The sequence below is a fragment of the Schistocerca serialis genome, chromosome 2, assembly GCF_023864345.2.
Source record: "Schistocerca serialis cubense isolate TAMUIC-IGC-003099 chromosome 2, iqSchSeri2.2, whole genome shotgun sequence".
NCBI classification, from domain to species: Eukaryota; Metazoa; Arthropoda; class Insecta; order Orthoptera; family Acrididae; genus Schistocerca; species Schistocerca serialis.
In genome coordinates, this window is record NC_064639.1 from 1,136,826,799 (window position 1) to 1,136,847,878 (window position 21,080).

The 21,080-nt window shown below is 44.5% G+C and overlaps 1 protein-coding gene across 2 annotated transcripts in view; it reads left to right on the forward strand.

Moving 5' to 3' along the window:
• LOC126458600 (ankyrin repeat and fibronectin type-III domain-containing protein 1) overlaps nt 1–21,080 on the forward strand; it is a 688,593-nt gene that overhangs the window by 257,274 nt on the left and 410,239 nt on the right. For both annotated transcript variants that reach the window (XM_050095753.1, XM_050095754.1), the window contains exon 2: nt 12,787–12,880. Coding sequence is in view for 1 of the 2 variants with exons in the window: in XM_050095754.1 (XP_049951711.1) it covers nt 12,868–12,880 (13 nt within the window). In the remaining variant the exon portion in view is untranslated. The remainder of the gene's footprint in view (nt 1–12,786; nt 12,881–21,080) is intronic.

Sequence of the window (21,080 nt, forward strand, 5' to 3'; positions counted from 1 at the left end):
ATAGTGCGAGGTGCAGGGTCGTAGTATGTCAGAGTCACACCATCTCCCTATCATGCTCCACTGGAGGAAATAATATGTTTCTTGCTTTGTGTCTCAACATAGTCTGACATGTTTGACGTGCCGTATCATAAACCACACGACTGCTGCGTTAAACGTAGTTTTAGACACATCGTGTGAACAGTATAATGAATGCTGGTTCAGAGAATAGGGAAATTACTGTAATGTACTGGACTCGGTTACTTGGACATCGGTCAAGAGAAACAGAGGCGTCTAAAATGTTTAGCGGGCTACTCACTGCTTGGTTACAGCATAAGACAGGATAAAGGTGCGTTTGTAACCGTGCAACTTTCCGTATGCAGTTGGTGCATGTGGCCGTTGCACGAAGAGGCAAGGGTGCGCATCCAATGGTGTAAAGTCGCGCATATCTCTGATTTACCGTGCCAAGACGCAGGAGTCTCCCCATCCCAGACAGGGAGACACGTGCAACAGTCGTGAGCCTACCCACGGTTCTGCTCGTTAACTGGTTTATTATGTCTCACTGTTCAGATATTCAATGAGAGGAAATGATGGTTGAAATGAAATTGTTTCTGCCGCCTAGCGCAAGTCTTTATATTTGACGCCTCTTCGGTTACTTATGCATATATATGATGAAGACGATATGAAACAATTAGGAGAACACAAACAGTTAGTCTCCAAGAGATAAATATCTCCGCCCTGGGCGGGAATCGAATGCGGGACCCCGCGATCTAGAGGCACCGAGGCTAAACCCTAGACCACGAGGTACGGACAAAGATTTAAACGGTAAACTTGAATGCGCCGTCAAAGATCCAATTTTTCTCTCCCATTCAAGTTTATCTTTGCGTTAGCACTTTGGCCAGGTAGTCTAAAGAGAAACATATGGTGTTGGACGAGTATTATCGTGTATTTCCCTGTTTTTGACCTTTTTGAATTTCTAAGAGGCACGTATGGATTGTCTTATTCATTCTGCAAACATTTTACAAAGCAAGTGTTGCCAATTTGACGTTCGTTATCAAAATCAGGCACTGACAGTGCAGCCTCAGTAGGCCAGACTTCAAAATGAACCTGTAAGATTTGAAACTAGTCGCCCAACGTACGTACTGCAGCTATTGACAGAATCGTTAATAAATACTTTATGAAATTTAACACAGGTGCTGATCCGCTGTCAACAAAATGTTGAAAGTTCAGTGGCTCTGAGCACTATGAGACTTAATATCTACATCTACATCTACGTACATACTCCGCAATCCACCATACGGTGCGTGGCGGAGGGTACCTCGTACCACAACTAGCATCTTCTCTCCCTGTTCCACTCCCAAACAGAACATCTGAGGTCATCAGTCCCCTAGAACTTAGAACTAATTAAACCAAACTAACCTAAGGACATCGCACACATCCATGCCCGAGGCAGGATCCGAACCTGTGACCGTAGCAGTCACGCAGTTCCGGACTGAAGCCTCTTGAACTGCTTGGCCACAACGGCCGGCAAATGTTGAAAGTGAAAAGCTTTTAAATACACTCGGTTTTAGTAATATTTCACATGTCACGATACAGAACTGGTCATTTCACTCTGAAACCTTAAAAGCAATAAGAACGCGACGCGAATAATTATACTGAAATCAAATTAGCAAGTATGTCCGAAGAATGCCGGCAAGCACATGACCTGAACTTCACTGCTTGCCTAATACCGCAGTCACTGCGTTTAACACAAGCGCTCACGCTAAGCAGAAACAAAATCTATGACTGAATGTCACCAAGAAGGCAAGTATGTCGACGTGCGAGGATATAGGATCCTCACAGCATCACAGCATGTGATCAGTCTTAGGGAACTAAAAATATTTATGTATGTCGTAAACAGTATCTGGCCTGTCACCCTTTTTTTTTTTTTTTTACCAGTAAAATATCGAAAGCTGGGTACGATACCGAAACCTGAATACCGCCATCTAGACTTCTGGGTTAAGTGAACGAATCGATCACCAAATCGATGCTTGTGAATGCGAATTGATTTCTTTAGAGGAATTGTTCGATATCGAAAAACATTCATAACATTCACACACACACAGTAGTCTATGTTCCATCTCCATTTCTTTTACACGATCGGGCCCAAAGGACGGCGCGCTACTACAAGTTTCCTTCTCCACTGTTTTCTATCCATCGCTGCCATCCACCACCCGTCCAAACCTGCCGCTAACTGCTGCAGGTCTTCAAGGAGGCCATCCATCCACCTCTTCCTTGGCCTTGAAGGAGTCTCCTACCTGTGGCGATGAAAACCAGCAGCTTCCGTGGCCACCTGTCGTCTTCCATCCGAGCCAGTTGTCCAGCCCGCCGTTTAGTCGCTTGCATCTTAAGACTGCTGTTATACTGGCATCTCGATACAGATGATGCCGAAGGAATGGGATTGTGAATGAGACACTGAAAGTAGTAAATGAGATTTGCCATCTGGGCAGCAAACTAACTGATAATGGATGAAGTAGAGAGGATATAAAATGCAGAATAGTTGTAGCACAGAAAGCATTGCCGAAGAGGAGGAATTTCTTTGCATCTAATACAAACTTAGGTGTTAGGAAGACTTGTCTGAAAGTATTTGTCTGGAGTGCAGCTTTGTACGGAAGTGAAACGTGGACGATATTCACTTCAGACAAGAAGAGGACAGAAATTTTTCAAATGTTGTGCTGCGGAACAGCGCTGAAGGTAAGTTGTGCAGATCGGGTAATGGGGAGGTACTGAATACAGCTGCGGAAAATGGCACCCACTAATGGTAACTTTTCCTTGAGCTTTCGTGAGCTCGAATGTTTTTTAACGCACAGTCAAGAATGATGAAACTCGTCTGAAATAGTTACTCACTCGCGGCGGAAACGGCTGCTGGGACTCGTAAAGCCTAGTTTACACGACGACACTAGGTTGAAGGCAACTGCGCTACCGGCCATTGCGCATGCGCGCCGCGCGGTTGCGCAACTCGGCGGTGAAACTAAACTCTTTCGGCGTGTTCGAACTTTGGCGACACTAGTTGCGTGACAAAGAGGTTATGTGTGTTCGTAAAGTGTATACAAACTGAAATATGAAGTGTGGAACGGAGAATAATGTTCGCTTTTTGGATATCTATGCTTTGCATAGGTGTTTGTGGGGTTTCAGTGATGCTGATTACAAAAATAAGCAACATATTGCTGCTCACGTGCGATCAGAAGATAGATAGTTTGACAGTATCTGAGCTACAGGGCAAAATTTATTGAATTAGGAGCACGTACACAACTAAATTAGGAAAAATACAAGCAAATGTAAGTCTAGCTGTGGAAATACTCTCGTCTTTAAGAGAAAAATCCCATCGTTCCAGTTCGACGACTATTTTTTTTAAGGAGTATTGTTGACTGGAGGGAACGCTACACAAATGAAGAAGCTGCATTCTTTACTCAATATTTATCTACTTAAAACGTCCAATTCACATATGTTTGAATTTTGAAATATTGCCACTGTACAGATCTATCTTCAAGAAAGTAGTTGCAAACCATTCTCTTCTTAATGCTGCCTGCTTCGAATAATTACTGCTGTTAGTGTTAATAATTATTACTGTTAATAATTATTGGTGTTAATGAAAAAGCGTCATCACCAACTAAAATCGCATCTTATAGCATGCCCAGTGTTCTCGATTGTAATGCACACAACTTATATGTAATTTCTGTTCTGGAGACAGTGCTTCATGTATTACAGTACCTTTATTCCTTATCGCATAATTAACTCTATTTAGCAGAAACGTGAACTGTTCTGGTGACATTCTACGATAGTTAAAAGAACTTCTTGGGTCTTCCATTATAAATTATTTCAGCAAGGATGCTGAGCAGCCGAGCTGACGTCTTTTCTTTATCCAGTAACGAATCTAAATACGTTTCTTTTTTTTTCCTTATGCAGCGATTTCACCAACAAGCTTTAACTCTATCACAACTCGTGCGACGTGCAGCTGCCAAAACTTTCATTTCAGACAGGACTCAGGAACCCACAAAACGACGAAACTGAAGTGTATACTGGTTTCGCCATGTCTAAAATCAAATATGAAACCATCTGCGTGCAGCTCATTCCACGCGAGTGGCGCAACCCAATGTCGTCGTGTAAACTAGGCTTAAGATCTACAGTGTCACGTGCTGTGACGTACGCGCCACGGGCTGTCTACCTCGTTGGCCTCGCCCTCTCCAGGTGACGTCACCGCCATAGAAGTTAGAATTCCTAGCGACGGCGCCCGACCAATGACAAGCTCGAACGTCACTATGAAGGAAGTAGACTTCCCTCCCGGCACAGTCGTCTCCTGACAAAGAAGACAGGCAGATCTTCGAAAGCTCGAGTTTTAACTCCGATCGGGCGCGTTCTCACCACCGAGAAGATTTTGTATAACGATGCTCCCGCGGGAAACTTCGATGCAAAGTTAGTTCAAAGGTTGGAGGAAGAGGACATACCACCTTCAATAGGACCATACCTAATAAAGCGGTGTGGCGTTCAGACCTTCAGATTTACGACAGCTTATGTTAGTGTTATATTAAGAAGCGATATGAAATGGAATGAACGCTCCACATGCGAATCAGTTTGCAATATCTCAAAGGGAACTAATTTAACTCTGTTGCTAACTAAATGTGAGGAGAAGCACATGCGTATGCACATGCAAGTTATAGTGCCGCTTTGAAGGTCACACCTGACCATCGCTCCGTTTCAGTCTCACCCACCTGCTCTACTAACAGTGAACGGTTGCCCATGAGATAGCTTCGTTCTAGCATAATACAGTCAAAAGAATTGGTAGGCAACGGGTGGCGGCGTCTTGCCCCTTAAAATTAATGTAATGCTATATTCAAGAGACGTATTTCACTTTTTCTCACTACAAATGTATTGTCGTACTCTGCAGGATTTCTCGGTCGGTATTTATTTTTGTTTGATATTATGCAAAAAACAAGAGTAAGGAAGCGTCACAGGTAACACCCCAGAGGGTTGTTCGCTCTCATTTTGTTCTCAGTGCGTCTCGGCAGAATTGTCGTTCCGCTAGACCATTCTGGATCCTGCTATGTCATGGACTTACGTCACCTGAAACCGCCTTGCATTGCGCCTTGTTACAAGAAACGTTGCGTCATGGTCCTGCGCTACTTGTAATGATAAAACGAACAAAGAAACTGTAAAAGGACTGAATAGTACAAAGACACTTCCCTCTCTTGCGTAATAACTGAATTTAACGTTCGCTAAATTTATGAACGTAGGCTTGTATTATCATTATTTGCAGAGGAGCGCTGCACCTTACATAACCACGCCAAAAGCTGCAGGAAAGGCGAATTTAACATTTTTGTGTGTAGGAAATTGGGGTGCATCAGTAAAGAAAGAGGCGCTGCTGCGACCGATCCTAGAGTACTGCTGCAACGTTTGGGATATTTATCAAGTAGACGTGCTAGCAGGAATTGAGAGTTGCGCTGCCAGGATCGTAACGGATCGCTACAGAGGGTGTGAAAGGATACTCAAATCCCCGCTTTAAGGGGAAATCTTCGGGAGGAAAGCATCGTCCTTACGCGAAACACTGAGAGAAACGATATTCGAGGAAGACTGTGTAACAGTTTTGGTGCCACTGCCGTATACAATACATCGCGTAGTACTCATGAGTGTAAGAGAAATTACGGTGCATACTGAGGCATATACATCTTATGCCCTTGCTCCATATGCGAATGGAATAGCGCAGAAAGTCGCTAATATCAGTACGATGTACCCTTCTGCGTGCACTGTACAATGGCTTGACGAATGTGAAAGTATTTTTTTTTTTCATTTTCAATAATTCAGGAAACACGCAAGGCTATACCGACCCTACGATTTCTTTTCAAAAAATTGGCTAAGGAAGGGCAAACCTACGTTGATACCATTTGTTGACTTAGAGGAAGCTTACGACAAGTCTGACTGAGTGTTGTTGTTGTGGTCTTCAGTCCTGATGCAGCTCTCCATGCTACTCTATCCTGTGCAAGCTTCTTCATCTCCCAGTACCTACTGCAGCCTACATCCTTCTGAATCTGCTTAGTGTATTCATCTCTTGGTCTCCCTCTACGATTTTTACCTTCCACGCTGCCCTCCAATACTAAATTGGTGATCTCTCGATGTCTCAGAACATGTCCTACCAACCGATCCCTTCTTCTAGTCAAGTTGTGCCACAAACTCCTCTTCTCCCAAATCCTATTCAGTACCTCCTCATTAGTTATGTGATCTACCCATCTAATCTTCAGCATTCTTCTGTAGCACCACATTTCGAAAGCTTCTATTCTCTTCTTGTCTAAACTATTTATCGTCCACGTTTCACTTCCATACATGGCTACACTCCATACAAATACTTTCAGAAACGACTTCCTGACATTTAAATCTGTACTCGATGTTAACAAATTTTTCTTCTTCAGAAACGCTTTCCTTGCCATTGCCAGTCTACATTTTATTATCCTCTCTACTTCGACCATCATCAGTTATTTTGCTCCCCAAATAGCAAAACTCCTTTACTACTTTAAGTGTCTCATTTCCTAATCTAATTCCCTCAGCATCACCCGACTTAATTCGACTACATTCCATTATCCTCGTTTTGCTTTTGTTGATGTTCATCAGGTGTAAAGTACAGGGCATGAAAGGCTTTTTACAACTTGTACAGAAACTAAATGGCGGTTAGAAGAGTCGAGGGACATGAAAGGGAAGAGTAATTGAAAAAGGATTGAGACAGGGTTGTACCTTATCCCCAGTCTTATTCGGTCTGTACATTTAGCAAGCAGGAAAAGGAAACCAAAGAAGAATTTGAAATAGAATAAAAGTTCAGGGGTAAAAAATAAAATCTCTGAGATTTGTCTGTCACATGGTATTTCTGTCAGAGATAGCAAAGAACGTGAAAGAGAAGATGAAAGGAATGGACAGCGCCTTGAGGATATAATATGAACATAAAAAAGGATAATGGAATGTAGTCGAATTAAATCAGGCGATGCTGAGGGGATCACATTACGAAACGAGACATTAAAAGTAACAGATGAGTTTTAGTAATTGGCCAGTAAAGTAACTGATGCTGGCTAAAGTAGAGAAGATATAAAATGTATACTGGTAATGGCAAGAAAAGCATTTGTGATTAAGAGAAATTTGTTAACATCTAATATAGATTTAAGTGTTAGAAAATATTTTCTGAAGGCACTTGTCTGGAGTGTAACTTTGTAAGAAAGTGAAACGTGCATGATAAACCGTTCAGACAAGAAGAGAACAGATGTTTTTGAAATGTAGTAGTGCTACAAAAGGAAGGTGAAGATTGGTTGGGTAGGTCATGTAACTAATGAGAATGTGTTGAATAGAAGAGGGAAGAAATCAAATTTGTGGCAGAACTTGGCAAAAAGAAGGGATCAGTTGATAAGACACATTATGACACATCAAGGGATCACCAATTTAGTACTGGCGGGAAGTGTGTGGGGCAAAAATTGTAAAGCCAGGCCAGGAGATGAATGCAGTAAGCAGATTCAGAAGGATGTGGGTTGCAGTAGTTATTCGGAAATGAAAAGGCTTGTACAGGATAAATCAACATCGAGAGCTCCGTCAAACCAATCTTCGGACTGGAATGATGACCACAACAACAACATGTTTCCCTTTTATGACTTCCATCGCAAATGGATGCATAATCTTTTAGAAACTATATTTTCTTGTTCTATATTTTTGTTTTTACGTCAGTACTGCAATACATTTCACAATATTTTGCGAATGTAGCGGACAAATAATTCAAGCAAGCGTTGGCGTCATATTGAGCAGCAGATTTGTTCCTCTATTGCCATGCGCAGGTCCCAGGCCGATAGCAGGTCTAAAGATTATCTCTTGATTTATCGTTCATGAATTTGGCTTAAGACGGTGTGCAAACTGTTCAGAACGATAATTTCAGCATTTCGCACATACGAAAATTCTTGTGGACATCGCAAGCGAGCCAGCCGTACTTTCAGATTATAACGTCAACCGGTCCATTACATCTGTACGTTAATCATCGAGAACATTCCACTATCGTAATTATGTGAAGCTGACTATAAGAGGTGGTTCAAAAATAGTTATCTGATGGTTCTTTAGACGATCTGCGTCTGGACTTGTGGTGGCTGAGCATTTCGGAGAAAAGCTGAAGAATGTCGATGGCAAGTTTCCGGATCAAGCCACTGAAATAGAGAGAGACTTGTATTTGTCATCTGCAGAATGGGAGAGTCAAGAAATTGAAAGTCTCATTAGACACAGGGCATCGTACGAGACTGTTGTATCTGTTCTGAAAATTATTTCGAGCAGGTAGAGAAACTGCTTCGTGAGGGAAACTTCTTAGAGCTTCGACAGTTAAACAGACACGAACATTTAAGGTCAGCTAACGTATAGGATGGCGTCAGTGATCATTAAACTGTGTGACAGCCATGGTTGCGTCTGTTATAAGGAAAATTAAGAAAGGCAGGAAGATACTTTTGCTTCGCCAGACTGACAGGATACAAGACGCGTAGTACCTCATTAGTCGACATCAAATATTCAGTGTTGAGGACGAAGGTGTAGAGCACAAATCGATAAAATTCAAAAGTATTGTACAATACACTCTATACTATACGCTTTGTACCAATATGTGCGGAGTGAGGTTATGAGGGACGAGAAAGACCTAGCGTGGTTCTGTAGTCATGTTAGAAAGTTGCTACGAAAGCAAGGAAAGCTTCGTCACAGATTTATGTGAAGTCAAAACCTAGCTGATAGACGTAAGTGCAAGGAGCGTTCAAGAAATTGTAAACAAAAATTTTGACAACCGTTCTCATTAAAACTGCTAATTTTTATTGAGTAAATTCGTTAAGCAGATTACGTCTTGCGACTCTCGTACATTATGACTTAGAAAACAAAGGTACAAAAATAATAGTATTCAACCTCCACTTCTGTGAGTAATTTTATTTTACTTCATCGTTTTCTTCTGCATTGCAACCTAATAAGTTCAATTGTGTCATTTTGACAATGCAGCACAATCATTAACATGTTGAATTTCTTGACGCGTAAATGTGAATCGGAAGTTTTTCACTAGTGCAGAAGATAATCTTTTGAAAGTAACCATAAACATCCTGTATGTATTCGTTAATTTTCTTTGACACGCTTTTCTTGTAAAACTAACAACTGTGTTCCTCATTTATTGCTTAGTGAGAAAAGGAAATACATGGAACATCCCAAAATGTTAATGTATTCATTGGAAACAACGTTCTATCTCCGAAAAACGTGGGACTCGAACAGGAAAATATGTACTTATGACTAAAGATGTGGTTTGAACAGTAAAGACATCTGTGACTTATAAGCTACAGTCATGGACAATCCTGGACAAAAATTCTGTTCATAACATAATTCTAAAGATAAATTGCAAACCGGCTTCTCATATTCGTGTCAACAGGAAGTCCTTTTTCTCGATTGATTTTGACTTCGTAGATAATGAGGACTGTTTGTATCTGTGCTTTATTATCACAAGCTGCGACATAGCCGCGAATAGAACAACGATGCAGAAAGTGTATAATAAAATCCTTTTATTTCCGTCTATGATCACAAAGTTAATTGGTCCTTAGACTAGCTGTTATATGATGTGATCACAGACGCAAATAAAAGGATTTTATTCTGGACTTTTAGAATTATTTTGCACCATACATTAGTGACTGTTTGCTGGAGTCGTTTATTGTTATTCTGTCCTTATTTTATAAGTGTAATTATTTATGTACTAATTCTTTACCAGTAACTCTTTACCTCATTTTACTTTCCTGTACATTATATTAATTAGTGGTATACACGCGTAAAATGGACTTACTGTTAACAGTTCGCCACTGCTCTGGTTTATGAATGTAAATGTTGTAACCAAACCCTGTCAATCAGGGTTTTCATTGTCACAAACCATCTACGCAACTGATAAACGCTCTGTCCAAATTTCGCTACTAGTAGTACTAAATGGGGGCTGTTGGTGGTATTCTTGAAGCATATTGTCGTCCTGTCATCACCTGTTCGTCCACACCCATCTACATGTTGTCAAAGGGCATTTTAGAAAGCAGCACTGCGAAAACTGAGCAGCTTCCAAGGTAAGATGGGCTTCCACGGCCACCGGCATGGCTTGTAGGTAAGAGCGCTGGTACAAAACAAAATAGTCAGCCTCCAGCTGATAATTCGTTACTTCCTGCTGTTTTCTTGTCGGTAATTACAACTCTCACGCCCGTCGGCTTCCTTTCCTCTCGAACTTTTTTTCCGAAGCATTATAAGCAAGGACATTGCTGTACCTGAAAAATAAGAAAAAAGAGGGATAAATGTTTATCACTGCAACAAATCACGAAATGGCTCTTATACAGTACACCAGAAATATTGCAATAACGATCTAAGTCCTACGTTTTAGAAATTAGCGAATCAATTCCTACCGATACTCGTGATCAGTTTAATTATAAACTATTTTTTTAATTACGTGCATTGATTCTGACACCGTAGTCTTCACTCAAGTTCTCTAGTTGTGTGGTGGTTTAAAATAGGTAAAAAAATAGTTGTTCCAGACTTGGAAGGCCGCATCGAGTAATTGGCAAAAATGGCGACAGGACGGGCAGTCGGCCATCTCTTAAACTAACCGTACAGAATCCGGAAATAGCATTGTCAGGCCTGCGCCGATGCGGAACCAAGGAACAAGAAAAGGAAAAAAGGTACCATTTACAAGTGCTGTTTTTCATTCGCTTGTACTCCTTAATGAACATACTCTCATGAGCAAACTGAATTTGAGACATCCTTCTAGCAACCCGTAATAACTCTTTTCTCCCAGGTGGCGTTGTAGTATGGGCTCCACGAGACAACAATCAACTGCATATAACTCTCTGACATTTGTGAAACTGCTCATATCTGTCACGTTGGCACTCCACGCCAATCGTGAAGCCGGTGTTACAAGGAACATTGTCTTCGTCTGACCCGTGTAGACATCATCTGAGGCTCCTGTCAGCGTCTAAAGCCTCCTCTCTCCCTTACTTGGCTGACTTCTGCATTGAATATGAATATGGAACCAGCCGGTTTTACTCCCGCCGCCCATCCTACGTTACCATCCATAATGCCGATTCCCGCACCTTCTACCCCTCCGCAGGTGTGCCCTAGGGCTCTGTCCTCTCCCCTCTCTTCTACCTCTTGTACACGGCAGATATGCCTCAACCTCCCCTCCAGTACACCACCGCCGATGACACCTTCCTTGCTCTCGCTCCTACCCTACGGCGGTCCCAACGCCTTCTCCAGAATCACCTTGACCTTTTTGCTGCATGGTGTAACCAGTGGCTCCAGAAAATCAATCCTTCCAAGACCCAGGTCGTACCACTCACTCCTTGGTTTCTCCCCTACCATTTGCGCCCGTCCTGTGTGCCTCTCCCCCACCCTCACCTACCTTGGCCTCACCATTGACCATCGCCTCACCTGGATCCCTCATCTCTGCTCTATCCAATCCAAAGCCCACAACCACCTCAAAGTCCTCTCTGGCTGAACATGGGGGTTGAAACCCTCTACCATCCTCCACACCTACAAATCCTTAATCCATCCCATCCTCTGTTATGCCAGTCCCACCTGGATATCTCCCCCCCCCCCCCAAATTCTATAAGTCCCTCCAGATCCTCAAGCACGATGCACTCCACCTCACCTACGTATATGCCTCCCATCCCCTATGCGGATCCTCTACAACCTCATTCCTTTCCCCCATCTGCTCCTTTTCCTTGAACATATCCGCGTACTCTACACCTCCCACTACCTTGATCCCCCTCATCCTCTGGTTGCTCCTCTCCTCTCCAGCCCCTGCCCCCTGCCGTGCCTTCACTGTTGTGTCCCCCCTACCCTCCATCTCTACACCCTTCATCTCCTTTCCCAAGGTGGCTTCCGTCGAGTCCCCCTCCCAGATGATGCCCTCTCTCCCTCCATTTATCCCTCCTATCCACTCTGATCCTCACCTCCCCCTACCTCCCTCTGTCCTTTCCCCGGGCTCCCTCTTCCCCCCCCCCCCTCTTCCATCCTGTTTTTTCCCCGCCTACCCTCTCGCTGCTGTCTTCCTTCTCTCCCCCAAGTTCTTTTTTTGCTCTCCCCTCCCCTGCCTTTCCCATTCCTTCTCGCGTCCACCTCCCCGCTTTTCTATGTCCCCTCCCTCCATTGGTTCCCTCTTTTTTTCTTTTCTCTCCTCCCCCCTTTCTCTCCCTCTTAGGTCCAGGTCCCCCCCCCCCCCCCCATCCCCGCCATGTCACCTGTATAGTGCTGTTGTAAGTGAGTGTTCAGTGTTGCAAGTCCCCTGTCAGTGTTGCGAACAGCCACCATACCGTCGCTAGTTGTGTTTTTAGTCTCGTGGAAACAGAAACCAGACTGTCGCCATGTTTTTTAATTGTGCCTGTTTCCTTCTTGTGTATCTTCATCCGTTTCGTCACCACAGTGTTTCTATATTTTGAATTCCACAACTTCCCGCCATTTTACAGTTTTTTACAATGTCACCGTTTTATCACCTGTTGTTCTTGTTTGTTTATATTCTCAATACGTTTTTTAACTTTTCTGTATGCTGCAGAGCAGCACATTTCGCTGCTGCCAGCCCCCCCCCCCCCCTCAATAAAGAAAAAAAAGCCGGTTTTACGTTGTTACACGAAAGTTTTTACTGTGATTTGCTATACTGAATATCCATGTGCTAACAGATAACAGCTGCATTTTTTAGATCTGTCTCGAAATATTTTTATTGTTTCAATTTTAATTTTTTTTATTATGTTGAGTTTTATTTATTGTGATGCCTCTCCTTAGGTCCAGCGGGTTCAATGTGATGGAGACTTACCTTCTCTTCATGTATCTGACGTTAAGGAACTTTCCTTTTGAGCAATCATTATGTTGATATTATGTGAGTACTCATTTCATTTTTTTTAAACTGGTATAACAATATATGAAAAATGCTTTCATGTTATTTTCTGTCATGTGTATCTCCCAGATGATCAGTAAAAAATATTATATATGTAGCAGCTTTATAGGGGCATATACACTGCCTGTCACAAACAGTGAAGCACACGGAAGACATGATCGGAAACCATTCCAACCCCTTATACGTACACAGTGTCGCTGAGTGTGTAAATGACTATAGAGCAGCAAAGCTTTGTGAAAGGTAGCTCGGCAACTGGAGTGTATGAATGCTGTTCATGTTAAGCGTTGTTACCGTATCTGGTAGGGTATATGAATGTTGTGAAGAAGTCAGATGTTGAGGGATTGCTGTGAAGAACACGGAGATGCCACATAATCCTACGAGGCAGCGCTGCCAGCAACTAACAAGAGTCTGAAGCGGGCCTTATTGTGGCTCTCATTTGGCCATCTGGTTGAATTGTGCACGTATGTAGATTTGTGAGCCGTTCGGAAGTGACAGTGGCCCGATGTTTGACTGCTTGGGAACGTGAAGTTCTGGCATACTCGTCCCAAGGTTTCGGCCGATCAAGTCTGACAATAACAAGGCACATCCCCCCACCCCCGTCCTCACACCCGCAATCCGACAACAAGTAATGGTGTCACATCACACCATTGGTCAAAGACTAGCAACAGCCATACTACAGAATTACTATCCCACACACAACACAAGCCGCTGCGTTTCTAGTGGAGCCGTGACCGGCAAGAACTGTTGATGAATGGCGTCGTACTGTGTTCAGTAATACATCGCGGTTCTGCACTGCCCTGGACGACTGTTGTCGGCGAGTATGGCTGTGAGCTCAGGTCGCATCTTCGGATGCTCTGCAGACGCACTGAGATAACTATAATTGTGAACTGAATTTTTAATCATGTATTGTTTACACACTACTAGCCATTAAAATTGCTACACCACGAAGATGACGTGCTGCAGACGCGAAATTTAACCGACAGCAAGAAGATGCTGTGATATGCAAAAGATTAGCTTTACAGAGCATTCACACAAGATTGGCACCGGTGGCGACACCCACAACGTGCTGACGTGAGGAAAGTTTCCAATCGATTTCTCATACACAAACAGCAGTTGATCGGCGTTGCCTGGTGAAACGTTGTTGTGATGCCTCGTGTAAGGAGGAGAAATGCGTACCATCACATTTCCGACTTTGATAAAGGTCGGATTGTAGCCTATCGCGATTGCGGTTTACTGTATCGCGACATTGCTGCTCACATTGGTCGAGATCCAATGTCTGTTAGCAGAATATGGAATCGGAGGGTTCAGGGGGGTAGTACGGAACGCCCTGCTGGATCCCACTAGCAGTCGAGATGACAGGCATCTTATCCGCATGGCTGTAACGGATCGTGCAGCCTCGTCTCGGTCCCTGAGTCAACAGATGGGGACGTTTGCGAGACAACAACCATCTGCACGAACAGTTCGACGACGTTTGCAGAAGCATGGACTATCAGTTCGCAGACCATGGCTGCGGTTGCCGTTGAAGCTATATCACAGACAGGAGCGCCTGCGACGGTGTACTCAACGACGAACGTGGGTGCACGAATGGCAAAACGTCATATTTTCGGATGAATCCAGGTTCTGTTTACAGCATCATCATGGTAGCATCCGTGTTTGGCGACATCGCGGTGAACGCACATTGGAAGCGTGTATTCCTCATCGCCATACTGGCGTATCACCCGGCGTGATGGTATGGGGTGCCATTGGTTACACGTCTCGGTCACCTCTTGTTCTCATTGACGGCACTTTCAACAGTGGACGTTACGTTTCAGATGTGTTACGACCCGTGGCTCTACCCTTCATTCGATCCCTGCGAAACCCTACATTTCAGCACGATAATGCACGACCGCATGTTGCAGGCCGCATGTTGCAGGTCCTGTGCGGGCCTTTCTGGATACTGAAAATGTTCGCCTGCTGCCCTGGTCAGCACATTCTCCAGATCTCTCACCAATTGAAAACCTCTGGTCAATGGTGGCCGAGCAACTGGCTCGTCACAATACGCCAGTCACTACTCTTGATGAACTGTGGTATCGAGTTGAAGGTGCATGGGCAGCTGTACCTGTACACGCCATCCAAGCTCTGTTTGACTCAATGCCCAGGCGTATCAAGGCCGTTATTACGGCCAGAGGTGGTTGTTCTGGGTACTGATTTCTCAGGATCTATGCACCCAAATTGCGTGAAAATGTAATCACATGTCAGTTCTAGCATAATATATTTGTCCAATGATTACCCGTTTATCATCTGCATTTCTTCTTGGTGGAGCAATTTTAATGGCCAGTAGTGTAGTTAGACCTGGAAATAATGGATATCATTATATTACTCCTGGTGCCATGGTGAAGTTTTAAATTTCACGTCCACAAATCATTCACACAGTAGAATCGTACAAACATACCGTAATTCGACCGTCGAACAAATTCCTGTATGGACGACATGGCAAAAGGCATCCCTGGCGTAGAGAAACTGAAAGATTTGAAAGCAAATAGATCACTCGGTTCGGATGGAATCCCAATTCGGTTTTATAAAGACTACTCTGCGGCATTGGCCCGTTACGTAGCTTGCATTTGTCTTAAATCTCTCACCCAGCACAAAGTCCCAACCGACTGGAAAAAAGCGCAGGGGCTCCATTATCTAAGACGGGTAAAAGAACGGACCGGTACAATTACAGACCAGTATCCCTAACTTCGGTTCGCTCAAGAATCCTTGAACCTATTCTCAGTTCGAAGGTTTCGAACATTCTTGAGACTGAGAAGTTTATGTCCACGAATCAGCATGGTTTTAGAAAGCATTGCTAGTGCAAAATTCAGCTTGCCCTTTCCTCACCTGGTATACTGCGAACTATGGATGAAGGGCAACAGGTAGATGACATATTACTAGATTCCCGTAAGCCATTCGACACGGTGCCCCATTTCAGGCTGTTAATGAAGTTACGAGCATATGGAATAAGTTCAGAGATATGTGAGTGGCTCGAAAACTTCTTAAATAACAGAACCCAGTATGTTGTCCTCCACGGCAAAGGTTCATCAGAGACAAGGGTATCGTCAGGAATGCCCCACTGAAGTGTGATAGGACTGCTGTTGTTCTCTGTATACATAAATGATTTGGTGAACAGGGTGGGCATCAATCTGCGGTTGTTTCTTGATGATGCTGTGGTGCACGTTGTCGTCTGACTGTAGGAACATACAAAACGACTTAGGCAATATTTCTAGTTGGTGTGATGAATGACAGCTAGCTCTAAATGTGGAAGAATGTAAGTTAATGTGGATGAGTAGGAAGAACAAACCTGTAATGTTCGGTTACGGTATTACTAGTGTCGTGCTTGTCGTAGTCTAGTCGTTGAAATATCTGGGGGTAACGTTACAAAGCGATACGAAATGGAATGAGCATGTAATAACTGCTTTTGGGTTTGGTTTATTGGGAGAACTTTTTGGAAAGAGTGGTTCACCGGCAAAAGAGACCGCATATAGGCCACCGGTGCGATCTATTCTTGAGTACTGCTCGAGCGTTTGGGATCCGTACCATGTCGGATTGAAGGATGACATCGAAGCAATTCAGAGACGGGCTGCACAAGTTAAGTGCTACGGAGATGCTTCGAGAACTCAAATGGAATCCCTGGAGGGATGTTTTCGAGAAAATTTAGGGAACATGCATTTGAAGCTGGCTACCGAACGATTCTACACATACACTGCACTTGAGGACCACGAAGATAAGATTCGAGAAATTAGGGCTCATATGGAGGCGGACAGACAGTCGTTTTTCCTTCGCTCTACTTGCGAGTGGGACAGGAAAGGCAGTGACTAGTAGTAGTACAGTGTACCCCCCCGTCAAGTCCAGTACGGCGCGTCGCGCTGTCTCTATGTACTGTAGTTGGTGTGGTAAGCCATCGGATGTGACTTCAGATCACGGCTGGTGCATTTGCGGGAACCCTGACTGTACGATGATTCATCACGGACATCCTGCGTCCTCATGTGTTACCTCATAAGTGACAGCATCGTAGTGCTATTTTTCAACAGGTCAACGCTTGTCGCTTGTCTACAAAAGTAACATATCTCTGTGAACTGTCTGCGCGATGTCGAGCAACTTCCGTGGCCAGCAAGATCCTCAGATCTGTCCCCAATGGAGTAGGTACAAGACCAGCTCAGACGCCAACTCCGTTCCAGGACCAGTATCCAGGCTATCAAGGACCAGTTACAACAGTACTTGTCAATATTAATGAAATTCTCCAACAGCCGTGTAAATAAGATGTTATTTGACTTTGACGACAAAGAGTTCCGGAATTCCACTATGCCTTCGTCAGGCAACATATGCATCTCTCAAAATAAACGATAACGCCATACAGTGCCCTTTATCCCTGGGTTTCGTGAATTCAAACCGTTCACTCGAGCACTTGATAGCAACTCAAAGGGATAAATGGCACTGTATGCCACTATCGTTTATTTTAAGTGATGCATAGGGAGCCTGAAGACGGCATAGTGGAATGCCGAAACCGGTTGTCGTCAAAATAAAACAAAATAACATCTTGGTTACACGGCTGTTGGAGAATTTCATTAATACTGACAATTCCTTAACCAGCTGATGTCCTCGTTCCATGATGGATCAACAGTGACTGAATTACAACAGTTGTGGGCCAGTTTGCCTAGATGATGACACAATGATGTTATTACACCTTACTCGCTAGTGGGGTTATACTGCCAAGCTCTTTGTAAAACTGACTCGATTTTGTAATCACTGAAATAACATCGCATACCATCTCAACTCGTGAAGTTTCATTTCGTTCCCGTCTCGCCTTCTGGTTCCTGTATTCCTCTAGCAGTGTATGGGATTCCATATCCTTAAAATCTCTGCATTTCCATCTTTTTACAGATTGTTGCGGGACCTCGGCTGTCAAAATAAAACACCTTTCAGTCATCAAAATCTCCAAAGCGTTATTTTTCTGAGCAACCATATTCAGGCCCCCGTGTAGGAAGATTCTCGCCCCTGATCCAGTGATAATAAGGGACCAGCATTCAATGACTGGTATCCGTAGATTTTTGAGACAGCGGTCACTTTAAACATCACCTGCCAGCAGTGAAAAGCGTCCCCTATAACTTCACAACTCTGCAGCGCCGTTAGTGACGGTTCCGGTTTTGTGTCGCATTGTCAATTTATTACGTAAGACACTCTGCACAAGCCTACATGGTTTGCCTGTATCGCTTTGTTACATCCTGTATAACGAAAGCAAAATTCTCCGTTTACTTCTCAACACTTGCATGTATGAACACTTGCACAATCAAAATGGACGAAGGTACATCGATACGAGCCCTGCTGCATATGGGAGTTATCTATAGGGCTGCATGGTTTCCGTGTTGCTTTGTTGGTTTATTTTGGGGGAGGGGACCAACAAGCGAGATCATCGGACCCATCGAATTAGGGAAAGGTTCAAATGGCTCTGAGAACTATGGGACTCAACTGTTGAGGTCATTAGTTCCCTAGAACTTGGAACTAGTTACACCTAACTAACCTAAGGACATCACACACATCCATTTCCGAGGCAGGATTCGAACCTGCGACCGTAGCGGTCTTGCGGTTCCAGACTGCAGCGCCTTTAACCGCACGGCCACTTCGGCCGGCAATTAGGGAAAGGAAGTCGGCCATGCTCTTTCAAGGGAACCATCCCGGCATTTGCGTGAAGCGATTTAATCACTGAGAACCTAAATCAGGATGGCCGGACAAGGGTTTGAACAGTCGTCCTCCCAAATGCGAGTCCAGCGTGCTAACCACTGCGCCACCTCGCTCGGTGTTTCCGTGCTAATCAGTTTGAAACATTAGTCAATAATACACGAAATATTTCACATCACTTATGCTGAAGATTCGCTTAGTCCAAATCTACTTCATTTCTCACGCAGGCGTCTTGACACTTGTGCCTCTCCGAAGATTCAAAGTCGTTTGACGTAAATTGGAGGCCAGAAGATACGAAGCGCTTCCAACTTTGCTATTAAGCGCACTTGATGGTGGAAACGGAACGACGTAGTTTGCTTCTACAGAAACCTAAGTTACACGTATCACATGAAAACCGTATTCAGGTAGTCTCTTGACTTACATCACTATTCCTGTGAGCTCTCTCACAGATGGCGCTCTGCTATTCTCTTGCACAATCTCGGCTTAACTTCTCCAAACATTTGCCAACGTCTCCATTAACACGGCCGAACGCTCGGAAATACAGGCAGCAGGTAGGTTCCACGGGGCGGATGGAGCGAGGAAGCGGAGAGAGGGAGCTGGCAACAGTTCTTGCCCCTCCACTGGCGCAGTATCATTACTGGCGCCATCTGGCGCGCCTGCGCTCACCTTGGCGGCGCCGCGTCCTGTGAAATGGGACGGGAAACCTCGAGTTACATCATAGGCGGGCGCAGATACTTCCCGAAGCACTCGGGTTACCGCCAGTTCGGCGGCGCGCTGGCGCCAGTCTGCAGAGGATTTCTGGCGGCAGCGGCGGCTGGCGACAATGGAAACCCGAACCGGCGCGCCGCCTCCGGCGGACACACTCAAGCGCCCACCCACTCCCTCCCCCACCGCCTTTCGACCCGTACCCCCTACCAGCGTTCGGTTTCGCGTTATGGCTGCAGGCACGACAGCGAAACTCAGCAACCGTTGCGCCTTGTTAAACATAACCACCGGGACACGCCTTCGAGCTGTATAGCGTATGACCACCTTTCGAACGACGTATAAAAAGTTCGCGTAGAGACAAATGAAACACGTGGTAAACTGAGCTTGAATAAAACCGTAAGCGGCTGTGAACTGACGATTTATTCATCAATTAACAGTTGTTTGCGATTTTATTCCAGTTCATTTTACCTTGAAATTGAATGGCTGCGGCTGCTCAATTTATAAAATTATATGTGCAAATTAAACACAGTCTTTATGACAAGCGTGGATCCAGAGTTCGGAGCTGAGGGGGGATAACACTTTGTTAATGTATCTCTCCTCCCACCCTCTTTCAAGGCGCCACCGATGCGTACGATCGTAATAATAGTGGTATTAAAATATACCGGGTGATCAAAAAGTCAGTGTAAATTTGGAAACTTAATAAGCCACGGAATAATGTAGATAGAGAGGTAAAAATTGACACACATGCTTGGAATGACATGGGGTTTTATTAGAACAAAAAAAAAAGTTCACAAAATGTCCGACAGATGGCGCTGGACAGCAAAACGTCAGTGACGAATGACAATCGTGTATAAAAAGAGCTGTAATGAGAGAGAGAATCAGATGCGCCAGCAGTCGCAGCATCTTGACTTTACCTGAAAAGGCGCTTTTAGTGAAGCTGTATTATCAGAATGGGGAATGTGCTAGTTCAGCGTTACGATCCTATCGCCATAGAAAGGGGATTCGAACGGGTAAAGGTCCGTAGACAAATGCAGCTGTGGCGGTTGTTTGGAAGCCACGGGTTGTTTGGACGGTAAACCCCGTAGTGACCGACCGAGCACAAGCCGTAATGCTGCTGAGACGGTTCAGGAAGAAATGGAGACTGCAGCGGGTTCGTCTATGCACGGGGAAGTCAGCGCTCGTGCAGTCGTACGCCGCACCGATATTACATACACTACTGTTTGGTTGGCACTTAGGCGTACCCTCCGATGCTATCCGTACAAAATCCATCGGCATCATGAACTGTTACCTGGCGACTTAGTGAAGCGGAGGCATTTGCGGTGTGGGCGTTTCAAAAGATGTCGGAAGATGACGATTGGTTGAGTAACGTGTTGTGGACCGACGAAGCTCATTTCACGCTCCGAGGGTCTGTCAACGCCTACAACAGCAGAATTTGGGCTACCGAAAATCCTAGAACTGTCGTGGAAACTCAATTGCACGACGAGAAAGTCATGGTATGTGTTGGATTTATCACATCTACCGTTATCGCGCCTTTTTCTTCGAGGAAATGCGTGATTCTGGTTTTGTAACTGTTACCGTGACGGGTGAGAGGTACGCCGATATATTCCAGAATCGCATCATCCCCAGCCTGGCTGGCAAACACCTGCTGGAATGTACGATGTTTATGCAGGATGCGCTCCACCCCATATTGCTAGACGCGTGAAAGATCTCTTGCGTGCGTCGTTTGGTGATGATTGTGTGCTCAGCCGCCACTTTCGTCATGCTTGGCCTCCCAGGTCCCCAG